Source organism: Aulonocara sp. 'chitande type north' Nkhata Bay, linkage group LG2 (genome assembly GCF_057382095.1).
Source record: "Aulonocara sp. 'chitande type north' Nkhata Bay isolate Kocher_YH1m ecotype deep benthic linkage group LG2, A_spYH_male_GT1.1, whole genome shotgun sequence".
Lineage (NCBI taxonomy): Eukaryota > Metazoa > Chordata > Actinopteri > Cichliformes > Cichlidae > Aulonocara > Aulonocara sp. 'chitande type north' Nkhata Bay.
In genome coordinates this window covers 20539780-20551783 of record NC_141345.1, presented here as the reverse complement: position 1 = coordinate 20551783, position 12004 = coordinate 20539780, and the positions used below count along the sequence as shown (strand labels likewise).

Sequence of the window (12004 nt, the reverse complement as noted above, 5' to 3'; positions counted from 1 at the left end):
AGATAAGTGTCAGGAGTGATGTGAAGGATAACAGCGAGAGTGAAATGGACAGGGTCACCAGGATTGATTGCACTGACAAAATGACAGTAGGTGGAGCTGGAGAAGGAAGAATTGATTTTCATTGGGAGTCACCAGGATTTGACAAGAAGTTAATACACAAGTGGAACAGCTCAGGTTAAGCAGTTTGGAGACAAAGTTAGAGCAGCAAGGCCGAGAAGGTTTGAGCATGTGCAGAAGAGGGATAGTGGATATATTGGACAGAGGATGCTGAAGAAGGAGCTGCCCAGGCAAGATGAAAAGTGGAAGACAAGAGAAAAAAACCCATGAAGGTAATCAAAGGGGACATTCAGAGGCTTGGTGTGAGAAAAGTGGATGCCAAGGACAGGGTTAGGTGGAAACCAATGATCTGCTGTAGCAGGAAGAAGCCAAAAGAAGAACCAAAGCTCCTCAATGATATGCTGTTTGCTCATTTAAAACCAACACAACAGACTAAATTATGCTAAAATGCTCCACAAAACTTAAGGACACTGCACAGTTGGACGATTACTATGTTCTCCCATAATATAACATTGAATGTTGTTTGTGCAAGAGGCCCCAAGAAGATGTGTGAAAAAGTGCTTGTAAACTGTGCACAGGTGTGCCTGTGTGGTAAACCACACTAAATCATTTTGTTGCCTAAACTTAGCCAACCAGAGCGAGAAAATAAAAGTAACACTGTGGTAGCTCCTAGCAGCTACTGCTAAAGAGCATGAATGGGACACCCTCATTGGGGACAGTCGTTTCACCGAGTTTCATGTCTCCATCTCGTGCACTATAGCACCATCGCTTAGTTGAAGCTAGAGTAACCTTTATAACACCACCTAATGAGGTACTGTTATATTCCTTGTAGCAAGTTAACTTCAAAGCTCATGACATCAGATATGGGTCACGTTCAGTCTGGAAATAGCATACAACATTATGGCATGTTTAGCAGATTGTACGCAACAATGCTCAACAGGCCTAAAGCTATGCTCTCTCTTGTTTGATGGATATATCTGTTTCACAATCAGCAGTGATATGGACATGAATCCTATTGTATTAAAACTGTACCGTAGGTTGAACACCTGGAAATGCACCAGCTTTTCCAATCAAACATAAATGAATAAGTACATTTCCATATCTGAATAAAGCCTTGGTGTATGAACTTTGTACTTCTTCTTGAGGTTCTCAAGTTCCATAATGTCCCCACTCAGGGCATTAAGCAACAACTAATTTTTCCTGCCAGTGCTTTTAACATGGTCAGCTCAAGTTGCCATGGTGACTGTGCCAGCTTGGCCCCCTCATCGCTGCCTGCAGCTATATTTCCCAGTCTATTTGTGACTGCAAGCAAGCCATTTCATACACAGTCCTTCTGTGTGATGTCAAATATAGCAACTTTATATACCGTGAAAGTAAAATGAACGTACAGCAACAGCATTTTTTTGAATATCTCTTCCTCCATCACAAATGACGCAGTAAAAAGTAGCAGAAAGACTGGCAGCAGCCATCAAGATGATTTGCGCTATGAACCGGATCTGTCCCTGTGTACCTGTGGTGTTCTCCAGAGATATCACTTTGCGAATGCCCAGACACGTTTCTACTGGCGAGAGGAAAGAAGAGCTGTCACTCTTGGGAAATGCCAGGAATTCGAAGGGTAGGGTGGGAGGGAATTTCATCATGATAGGGCACAGCCTGGTGAGAGAAGGCATTGTTGGCACACCTCCTAATTCAATTAAAAACTGGGCGAACATCTGGCTGTCTGGTTTACCTCATTCTTTGTTACACGGAGTGGTGTGATAAATCCTGTGGTGAACGGTGATCTCCTTTCTCATCTGTGCTTCTTAACATTATGAATCAGCTCTTTTTTTTTCAAACATGCCTGACTCAGCTTTGATGACTGAGTTGGATGGAGGTATTTAGGTAACACTCACACGGCATGATGATAACACTCAAACGCCACTGTCTCTGTACTGAAAACCCTATCCTTTGACTCACTTAACATGAGATAAGATTATGCTTTTGCACACAAAAAATATGCTTTTCGTCTCCTTCAAAAACTTGCTGGGTCGTATTGTTCGGCCGAGGAAGAAAGATACCTACACAGTGCAGTGTGCTTTCATGTCAGATCGGGTTGAGAAATGGTTGTGTATCCAGCATCTCCAAAGACAATAAGGAAAGGGGCTCTTCCAAGAATAATCCATCAGTTTTCAGTAGATACAGATCTCTTGTGGAGTCACAGATGGTACCGTCTTTTTTTTTCTCGAACTGCTTTATCTGGCATGACTTACATCTTTATGGTTCTCCTTTGTTTTGCACTGTGGACTTGACCAGTAGTTTTCATTGTAATAAACACTAGGTTTTGTTTTATCATTAACTGTGACTATTTCTGCCCCGAAGGCTTTAGCTTTTCAAAAACCTGAGATCCATCGCACCCAGCTGTAATATGGTTCAAGGTGGTGTGAATTTTACAACTTGGTGTGCTTTCACATCCCTCCTCTAACATCCACAGTTCTGTATGTGGTCAGATATTTACTATTGAGGTCAAAGTTCAGATTTAGTCACTATCAGAACTCGTTTTTTTTAAGGCCATATCAGGCAGTATGTGAGACTATTTTGGGAAAAGCTGGGAAGCACCATTTACGAGTGAGGAAGGGTCTGGCTTTTTTATCAATAGATTTTAGAAGGAGCTCATTAGTGCGGCGCTTTTCTTCACAAATACAATTCTGTGCAAAAGCATCGAGCCACTACTCATTTCTTTATATTTAACTTCCAAGGAGTCCAGTCCTTTTACCGGACCATTTTTAGAGGAGTAGTTTTTGTTTGTAACGCCACTTAACACTGACCTATGACTCATTTAAGCATAAAAAGACACCCAACTCAAGTGATGAACCAGGGTTGTGTTTACTTACAACAAGCAAATTAGCAATTTGTTACTAGCAGCTAATTACAAACAGATGTAATTTGTTCCCATTCCTTTGGTTTAGCTGAAAACCTCTTGTATGTCAGCATGGTGTGCAGTGTGTCCTTAAAAAATCTGAGGAAACTACACAGGTGTAGGACATAAAAGAAATGACAAGCCTCAAAACTATCTGCAACAGATTAACAGTATCTGATTAGCATTTTTGAGACATGCATCTGGCCCTTCAGTTGATCCATCTACTGTTTGCTTAAGCATCAGCAGAAAGGCCTCAGAATGGTGGCTGTTATAAAATCATTCTTAAGGAAGGACAACTTGGAGAAAAGCCTGAGCAAAAAATTCATCCGCTTGAATTTGAACACTCTTTGCTGTGGAACCAATGCTATGTTACTCTTTCAAAGAGAGGGAAGAAAGAAAATAAAGCAAGACATGGAAACAACTGTGTATAGAAGAACTGCACTGAAAATCAGAGGCAGAAGGTCTAATGGAGTCCATTCTTCCATTTTCTATCTGCTTATTCAATTCAGCTTATCCCGTTGCAGCTGAGCCTATCCCAGCTGTGTTAGGGCGAGAGGCAGGCTACACCCGGGACAGATCACCAGTTTATCACAGGGCTAACACAGAGAGACAGACAAACTTTCACACTCACATTCACACTATGGCCTGTGGTACCTGTGTTTTTGAGAAATGGCAGCACCTACATCCAATTATCCTAGCAAATATAAACAAATGAGGGTTATCTCAATAGTTTTGCACAGTACTCTATATTTTTATTATGAAGTTGTGTTTTTTATCAGCTACCAAAAGACAAAAAAACACACAAATCTTTGTATGATTTAAATAAAAATGTACAACCTGTTAACTAGTCTCGATTAGCACAGATGGATCTTAAAACCATTCTCGTCTAATTCTGAACAAAAAAGTGAATGAGCTCCCCAAATAGAATCACAATGGGGTGATGAGGGGTCACACTAGTATTCCAAACAACAGGTGATCTTATTACTTGCACGCTTATGCTGTAACCCCAGTCTTGTGACATCATAATGATACTTGTCCAGTCTTGTGCAAGAGGCTTCTTATAGTAAAAGCCTACACTTAGAAGAAGCTAGTGTGTCATATTGTGGTTGTGGTTGTGTATTGAACTGTGTATGCTTCAGGGCTGTTTGTGCCACGTTACTGCCAGTGTGATTGAAGGCAGCATGTTGCATCGTGTTTGGCTGCCTGATTCTGCCTCAAGGCAGCAAATCCTCCACGTGTGACACTGAAAAGGTCTCAACTTGCCCTAATGACTACTCCACAGAATTTCCTAAATCCTGCAACTTTTACTTGACATGTTAAAATACCCCTATAAACTGGGGATTTCCACAGGCAGCTAAACTGGAACCTGTTTAGTTTGTAGCCACTAGTTAAAAGTTAATAATGTAAAGAGAGAGGGAAAGAATGCAAAAAAATAAAGAATGTGAGTTAGCTATTAGTGTGTGTGTTTACACAGCAAGCCTTTCCCAGGTGCTATACGATCCCTAGGATTACAGTGGAAGAAGGGGGATCAAACACATGCGCACACACGCAGAGCACCCCCCCCCCCCCCCCCCCACTCAAAAAAAAGGAACGAGAGGAGGGTAGACGGAGAGGGAGGTGCAGAGAGATAACAGATCAGATGGAGGAAGGGAGAGGTAAAGGGAGTGTGAATTCAGCAGATGGTAGCTCACCTCCGCTACAGACTTCACAGGACAGAGCACAAAGGGTGTCTTTGAGTCTGGAGTATCTCCTGCAGTATCTCTTTTGTGTATGAATGAGCCAATTAGAGAATGGTGGGACTGTCATCCACTGCCCGTGAAGGTAAGTGTTTTGAAAAGAAAACAACAAGAAAACAGATATTTTATAAATGTTGGTATATTAAAGCATCTGATGCTACAGGATTTGGGCATGCCGAGGGAAAGAGAGGTGTGTTAGCTGCGGGGATGTAAAGACACTAAAGGTGTCGTGCCTTCAATCCAAACACAGTAGGAATCAGATGATGTTTACTTCATGCCTTGAGGGCCATGCCAGCTCACTGAGACACAGAGAAAGGCAGAAATGTTGAATTGTTGAGAAAGCTGTGTTTGCCAGGGTCGTTAGTGAAACATTGTAATTTCTGAAGCCTCTGAAGACTCGTTGTGGGCTGCAAATTCTTGTTGGATAAGTTGGAATGTCTGCTTACAGTGATGTTGTGAAACAAAGCTGCTGCTGACTGAATCCTGTCACTTTCGACATACTGTTATGTTAAGTTTGTTTGTGTGTGTGTGTGTGTGTGTGTGTGTGTGTGTGTGTGTGTGTGTGTGTGTGGGTGGGTGGGTGGGTTGCATGGCAAGAAAAGAAGTCAGCTCAGCATGAGGGAGGTCTTTGGTACTTGGAGGGAGCGGGGGTTGAGAAAAATGGTGCAATCGTATGAGGTCAGATTATTCTTTAATTTAGACGTTGTTGGGCATGTTAGCACAGGTGCTAGACTCACTGAAATTATTCACCCATCATTCAACCGTACAGAGTTGGCACAGAAAGTCTACAAATGTAAGCTCCTTTTAAAGGCCTGAGTCTGCAGTGTTAAACAAACTACCCTCTCCACTTAACAAAGGTCTACACACACACACACACACACACACACACACACAATGCAGAGTCTTGCACTATGAACAAGGCGAGGAATGTGTCTGGTGTTTAACAGCAATTGTTAAGCAAGTGTGAGGAAACCAAGTGTGTTCTAAACTTTGACTGACTTTGCAGACCTGCACAATCTTTTTTCTCTGGTGTCTTAAGTCTTCTACTTTATGATGTCTTTTTTTTTAAAAGCTGAAAGTACACAAAGCTTAGAATAAAGTTATCCTTTGACCTTCTATGGAGACACATACATTGCTTTCACTACACTGAACCACATTTTCATCTATCACTGTAACATTACGGGAGCTTTTGCCTAATTAGTTAGAAGACATCGGTTACGTATCGCATTCAAACACACGCACGAGCAGTTGCAGCATAAAAGCAAAAGATGACTCGCCGCTTAAGACGTGTGACGACACTCGTGCATGGTGTGTTGTTAATTATAAAGGAACGATGGACGACTTGAGGGTGGTCTTACGTGCCCCTAGTGCCAAAAATGAGGAAGTAATTCCTTCTCGCTCGCCCTTGCACTGTAAACGTGAAATTGGGTAATCTGATTTTTAAGGAGTAAAATTGTGAAACCGTTTTTAAGGAGTGAGGCGACCTACTTCACGCCAAATCCTTTGAAAGCGTCGCCTCAATTTCTCTATTATATTATATGTAATATACTTGATTTAGTGCTGACTGGTGTAAATTTCAACTTCTCTCTGCAGAGAATGAGTCATGCTGTGGATACGGTTTTGTCTTACACTTAGGTTAGGGGAAGCCCAGTGCTACGCTAGAGCCAGAATCTAAACAGCTGGAACCTCTGGCAGAGTAACAGCGTTCACCAGGCCCACACATCCCACTCTCATGAGTTTCCTGTCCTTCCACTTCCTCATTTCCCTGCATGAATTAGATGTTAATGAGGACACATTCCAGCTCACAGCATGGATTAAATCCTCATGCCCGTTCCTCAGAGTGGGAGCGGGCTGTTATTACAATGGAAGGAAACCAGGCTGGTACAGGAGTCAAAGTGGTTAAACAGACACAGGCAAACATACACCTACTGTAGCTGTTGTTGCTTTTGACCGTAGCCTTGGCTGGGCATTGTTAAAACCCATAGGAAGACCCACCTAAGAAAAGTATGTCTGTCTTTAAGGAGTGGGAGCACCCTGAAATGTAGGACATACATCACTGACAAACAATAGATATTTTCTCCAGCTAATTTATTTTCTGCTTGTCAGAGGTGATTACATGCAAGTTCACTGCGTTGGGGTCATACGTTGAGACAGCCAACATTCTGCCTCAACTTATTAATGTGCTTTTTAGGCCTGTGTACAAAATCCTGCACACGATGGTGGTTCGAGTGCATTTTCTAGATAAGCAGACAAAAGTTAAGATTTGACACACCTCGCTAAATGCACAACACATGAGCCTGCCTGTGCGTTTTGGGCTTGTGTGCACGAGTGTATGTGTCTGTTTCTGCCTGTGTTTGTGTGTGTGCTTAGCGCAACAGGTCTTGCTGCCATATGAGCGCACTCTGTACAAAGAGTTTTCTGGCTCAGCGGCTGTCCCGCGGCTGACCCTAGTAAGACGCACGGTTCGCTAGGTCCAAGGGGCCTGGACTGTGAAAATTGGGTAGGAGGGAGGGGAGAGAGTAAGAGATGGAGGGGAATGGGAAGTAGGGGGAGGCAGACAAGAATGCCAGCAGTGACTCAGCCATTTGTTAGGTTTTGTTTTGTTTTTACATACATAAGCATACATACATAAACTGGGTGCTAGAATACAGACGGTGGTTACAAACGAGCTAATGGAAACACCTCGGGAAGCTGGAAGAAACAAAAAGCGCTGCTTGGTGGCACTGGCTTGCAGCAGGTTGCAAATCTTTTCTCGGGCTTGCAGCAGCTGGGGGGAGTGAGCTAGTTTATTTGGGTTTTGCTCTGAGAAACAGGGAGTGGACCTGTCCTACATCTCAGATCAACATATGATGTATGCGATATATCTGTTCCTACAATCTTGGGTCCAGAGGACCCAGAGAGCCCTGTGAAAGCCTGTTTAAGGCAGCTTGTGTTTTTCTAAGTTCTGCGTTTCAGTTTCGCAACTGCTGGATAAAGATCGGGTCCTTGTGAATGAAGTTCTAGCTTTCTCATTTGGCTTGTTCTGAGCTCTCTAAAGTGCTCCTTAAGTTATTCCTGTTAGAGTCCGATGCTCCATATTGAACCATTGCCTGTATCTGTTTGTTCTTTTAGAGGGCCAGGGGGACAAAAATCTAGTTTTTCTGTCACTTAAATGTTGATTCAAATTTGAGTTTGTGAATCCGCAGAATTTTAGAGCTTTTTTCAGGAAGTTCCTTTGCTGTTATCTTTGGTCGTCGCTCCAAATTCACATATTTACAGGGTTAATGAGCAATTAGCAGACATGTTTCCTGTGACTGAAGCCTCTTGGCATTGTTTAGTCTGGATAGACAGAGGGAGATAGAAAGGAGACTCAGTGATGAGATGGCTGATGGATATTGACAAACTGTGAAGCAGAGTGACACAAATTGAAAGAAGGACGAGGGGAAAGCAAAGCAGAAAGAGCCTGTTGGACATACACCAGGGATTTGTTTAGACTTGCTAGTCTGACCTTTGCCCTCTCTAATTATACACAAATGCTTGCACATATACTCACACACCCCTTTGACCATTTGCCCTCCTCTCTGCGCAGCAATGGAGGTGTTGGTGAGTGAGCTGGGCGTGCTGCTGAAGATGCTGGACCAGGAGAACCTCAGCTCCACCACCCAGGAGAAGAAGACCTCAGTGCGGAACCTCCTGCAGCAGATAGAGCCATCAGGTAACAGAGAGGAAGGAATTTCATTTTTACACTAAGTTCTGAATGATTGCACACATAAGGTTTGTTTTTTTTTAATGCTGTTTTTTTTTAACTTACTGCTGCCTGTGTTTTCTTCTTCCTCCCCTCTAGTGTCAGGAACAGACTACATCTACATGAACTCATCAGTGTACAGAAATGGCACGAGCTTTGTAGAGTCTCTCTTTGAGACATTTGGTGAGCTCCACCATAGTGAGATCAAATGAAAGCCACTTATGCAAATTCCCTGCCCTTAACATAACGAGAATAAATGAATGTCTCTTTTTTTTAAGATTGTGAGCTTGGAGACCTAAAGGATGTTTCTGATGATGTGAAAGAAAACAAGAATGCACAAACTGAAACTTCGAAAAAGGCAAGTGAAAAATATGAGAAAATATGAGAACTCATATTTTGGAAATTAACTAAATATTGGCTTAAAGTCCTGAAGGTGAAAGGATTCCGTGTGTGGGCTGTAAGCTGTTTAATATCAGTCTTTTCAGCACTCGCTGCCCCAGTTGCACTTTGCAAATTGCAAATCCAAAAGAGGCGATGAAAACCAGAGACTGTGTTCCATATTGTGGGGTTTTCCCTTTGCTCGACATGCTCATTGCTCTGTAAACTGCTGGACGAGTGAAGACTTGGGGATCCGCCCAGAGCCCATGCGTCTAATTTATGGAATTTTTTACAGGGTTATTCTGTGCGTCTCTTTGATTATGTAGCTCTTTTGGCCTTTTTGGCTATAGAGGAAATTTGAGAGCTTTGTTTATATTTATGTGTCTCCCTTAGCAGAGCTGTGTCGCCCCACACTCAGCTGACTCGCCACCCCCGCTGCCCACAACCCCTCCTCCAGAGGAGTACTACGAAGAAGCAGTGCCCCTGGGCCCTGGCAAGATGCCTGAGTATATAATAACAAGAGGTCAGCATGTTCCCACCTCAGTTGAACTCAGTGACCTTAGTGTTCTAGAATTTTCCATGCACAGGATATAATTGATATGAACACAATCATATAGCAGGATGTACCACAGATAATTAGCGCAACAAAAGCTAAATTGCATTTTTTCCTTCCCTTTCCAGTAAGGTCCAGCCCTCCTAACTCTATAGAAGATGGCTATGAAGATACAGAAAACCAATACCCCACTACCTGCTCAAACCTACGTCGCAAAAACTCCTGTGAGAACACCCACACGTTTCCAGGATCGCCGGATAAATCCTGCGTTTTTCCAACAAATAAAGCTGACATTTTCCCTCTCTCTGTCTTTCTCATTGCTTCAACAGACAATGATTCTGATGCTCTGAGCAGTTCTTACGAGTCCTACGAGGAAGACGAGGAAGAGAGGAGCCCGAGCGTCCGGCTTACTCATCAGTGGCCCTCCGATGAGAGCTCCATGCCTCCTGCCAGGGACTGTCGCATTTGTGCCTTCCTGCTGCGTAAAAAACGCTTTGGGCAGTGGGCCAAGCAGCTCACTGTCATACGGGACAACAGGCTACAAGTGAGATGCTGCACTTTCTCATCTTCCTTAAAGGATGTTCTTTACTTATGTATCTTTCCTTTTTTCCCCCCTCACACGTACCACATTTTGTTCTTTGTGCAGTGTTATAAGAGTTCCAAAGACATGTCCCCCTACGTGGACCTGCTGCTGCCCCAATGCACTGTAGTCTACGTCCCCAAAGACACCAAGAGGAAGCATCATGAGCTTCGCTTTACCTTACCCAATGGGGACGCGCTGGTGCTGGCGGTACAGAGCAAAGAGCAGGCCCACACGTGGCTTACGGTAATTTTAGCATGCTGCAATTTTATGCAGGAGTCATGTATTTTCCTCTGGTATAGCTGCCAATCATCAATGGTCTATCGAGGGGGGGGGGGGGTTAGCATCCAGTCCAGAGTGATAAGTGCAAACTTTCCCGCAGGTTGTCAGAGAGGTGAGCAGTCAGAGCGCAGCACCCGAGGAATCGGCATCTCCTGTCATTCTCAGAAAATGTGAACTTGATAAGGTAAGCGTGAGAGAGAGGATGTTTATGTGAGTGTATCCTTGTGGGGGTTTTTTTTGTTATATCCCCGAAGTCCGTAATTCTTCCTTACAGCAGCTGAGGCGAGGAATGCTCAGCAGCAAGCAGCAATTGTGCTGTCAGCATCAATTTTCCTAAACAATTGTTTGGCTCAACACAGATACCTGTGTTTGGCTCGCAGAACAAAGAGGAGATAAGCAGGGTAATTAGGAGTTAAGACTTCGTTGACGGAGGTGGTGGTGAGCCAATGTCGGAAGAGGCACATCCTCTTTAGGAGTTTATTAGATCACAATCTGCAACAGGCTCTCATACAAAAACAAATACTAAAACAAGGGGAGCCCATATAGAGCTGGAAGGAGACTATTTGTTTAATTATGCCATGTGTTTGTATTTAGGAAACAGCATGACAGAAAGACGTCTAAGAAGGTGGATATGTATGAGAAGAAATGCCTTTAAAGTATAGTTATTTAGCTCTTTATTAGTCAAAGGCAAGTGTAGACCAGCTTAGCTTAGAATGAAACCTTGGGCCCTGATAAAATCTAACCTTGTGTTGGCGTGTTTGCTTCTGCAGAGGTTGTCTGCGGAGAGGAACACATCAGATTCAGACAGTGTGGGCGTGTCAGCTGGAGAGAACTGCAGAGAGAATGGTAAGGCAGAGATGCACGCAGTCTTAAAGCATTGCAGCTGTTCCAATTAGAGGTTGCTGGGATGTAATTTGTGTGACTCTTCCATATTGCTGCATTTATGCCATATGAGATGGGAAGGATTCTGTTGAAACATGTTGATAAAATAAAACAGATTGGGAATACAGTTCCCAAACGACACAGATAAATCCAAACAAAAGCATCTGATTTTGAACTCTTTTTAATTTTTTTTTTTAGGTAAGGTGAAACGGGGTCCTTTTGCTGCGGGGCGTAAGATCACACGCATCATCAGCTTCTCAAAGAAGAAGTCAACTCGGACAAGTGACCCACGGACATACAGCGATCCTCGGCAAGGTCAGAGCCCGCTTCAATGTCGTGCTTCAGGAGTCCAAGTTTGCGGAATGCGTAACTCTTCCTTTTCTCCTCGCTATGCAGGCCATTTGTCAGTGCTGGTGAACCAGGTGTGGCGGGAGCAGTGGTGCTGCGTGTGCAGAGGTGCCCTGCACTTCTACAACGACAAAGGAGATCCTCGGATGTCTCTCCCTTCCCTTCCTCTCCACGGCTGTGAGGTGGTTCCGGGACTCGGACCCAAGCACCCCTTTGCCTTCCGTGTCTTACGGGACAGCACAGAAGTGGCTGCCCTGGAGGTGTGCTTCTTGTTTGATTATTTCAAAGCTGCACGATATTACCAGAATGGTCGAATCTGTGAGAATTGAAAAGAGTCATCTTTCATAAGAACATAAGCAGGGAGATATTTTTAACCAGCTCAACAGTCTCCATCTGCCCAACAGAGGTGGTAGGCTTATTGTCGGGTTAATGTTTTGATTCAATCTCATCACTCTCGTCAGCTCGACTCGGTCAGCACTGGGCAGCTGTTTCAGTGAAAAGAGCTCAGATAAACAGACTGTGAAGCAATTATCAGCTAATGAGCCAGATGTTTCTCTCATCCACTCGA

General features: G+C 43.6%; 1 protein-coding gene across 5 annotated transcripts in view; it reads left to right on the top strand.

The window, feature by feature from the left end:
* The window catches only part of afap1l1a (actin filament associated protein 1-like 1a), a 29185-nt gene that overhangs the window by 8257 nt on the left and 8924 nt on the right, over positions 1–12004 (top strand). For 2 of the 5 annotated variants that reach the window (XM_086308235.1, XM_086308225.1), the window contains exons 2-12: positions 8258–8383; positions 8513–8596; positions 8692–8771; positions 9185–9314; positions 9473–9568; positions 9674–9888; positions 9991–10170; positions 10307–10390; positions 10977–11052; positions 11287–11403; positions 11485–11696. In XM_086308235.1, coding sequence (XP_086164361.1) covers positions 8258–8383; positions 8513–8596; positions 8692–8771; positions 9185–9314; positions 9473–9568; positions 9674–9888; positions 9991–10170; positions 10307–10390; positions 10977–11052; positions 11287–11403; positions 11485–11696 — 1400 coding nt within the window. Of the gene's footprint in view, positions 1–4603; positions 4775–8257; positions 8384–8512; positions 8597–8691; positions 8772–9184; positions 9315–9472; positions 9569–9673; positions 9889–9990; positions 10171–10306; positions 10391–10976; positions 11053–11286; positions 11404–11484; positions 11697–12004 lie in introns of those variants that run through there. The other 3 variants (XM_086308215.1, XM_086308206.1, XM_086308243.1) reach the window with 3 other exon arrangements.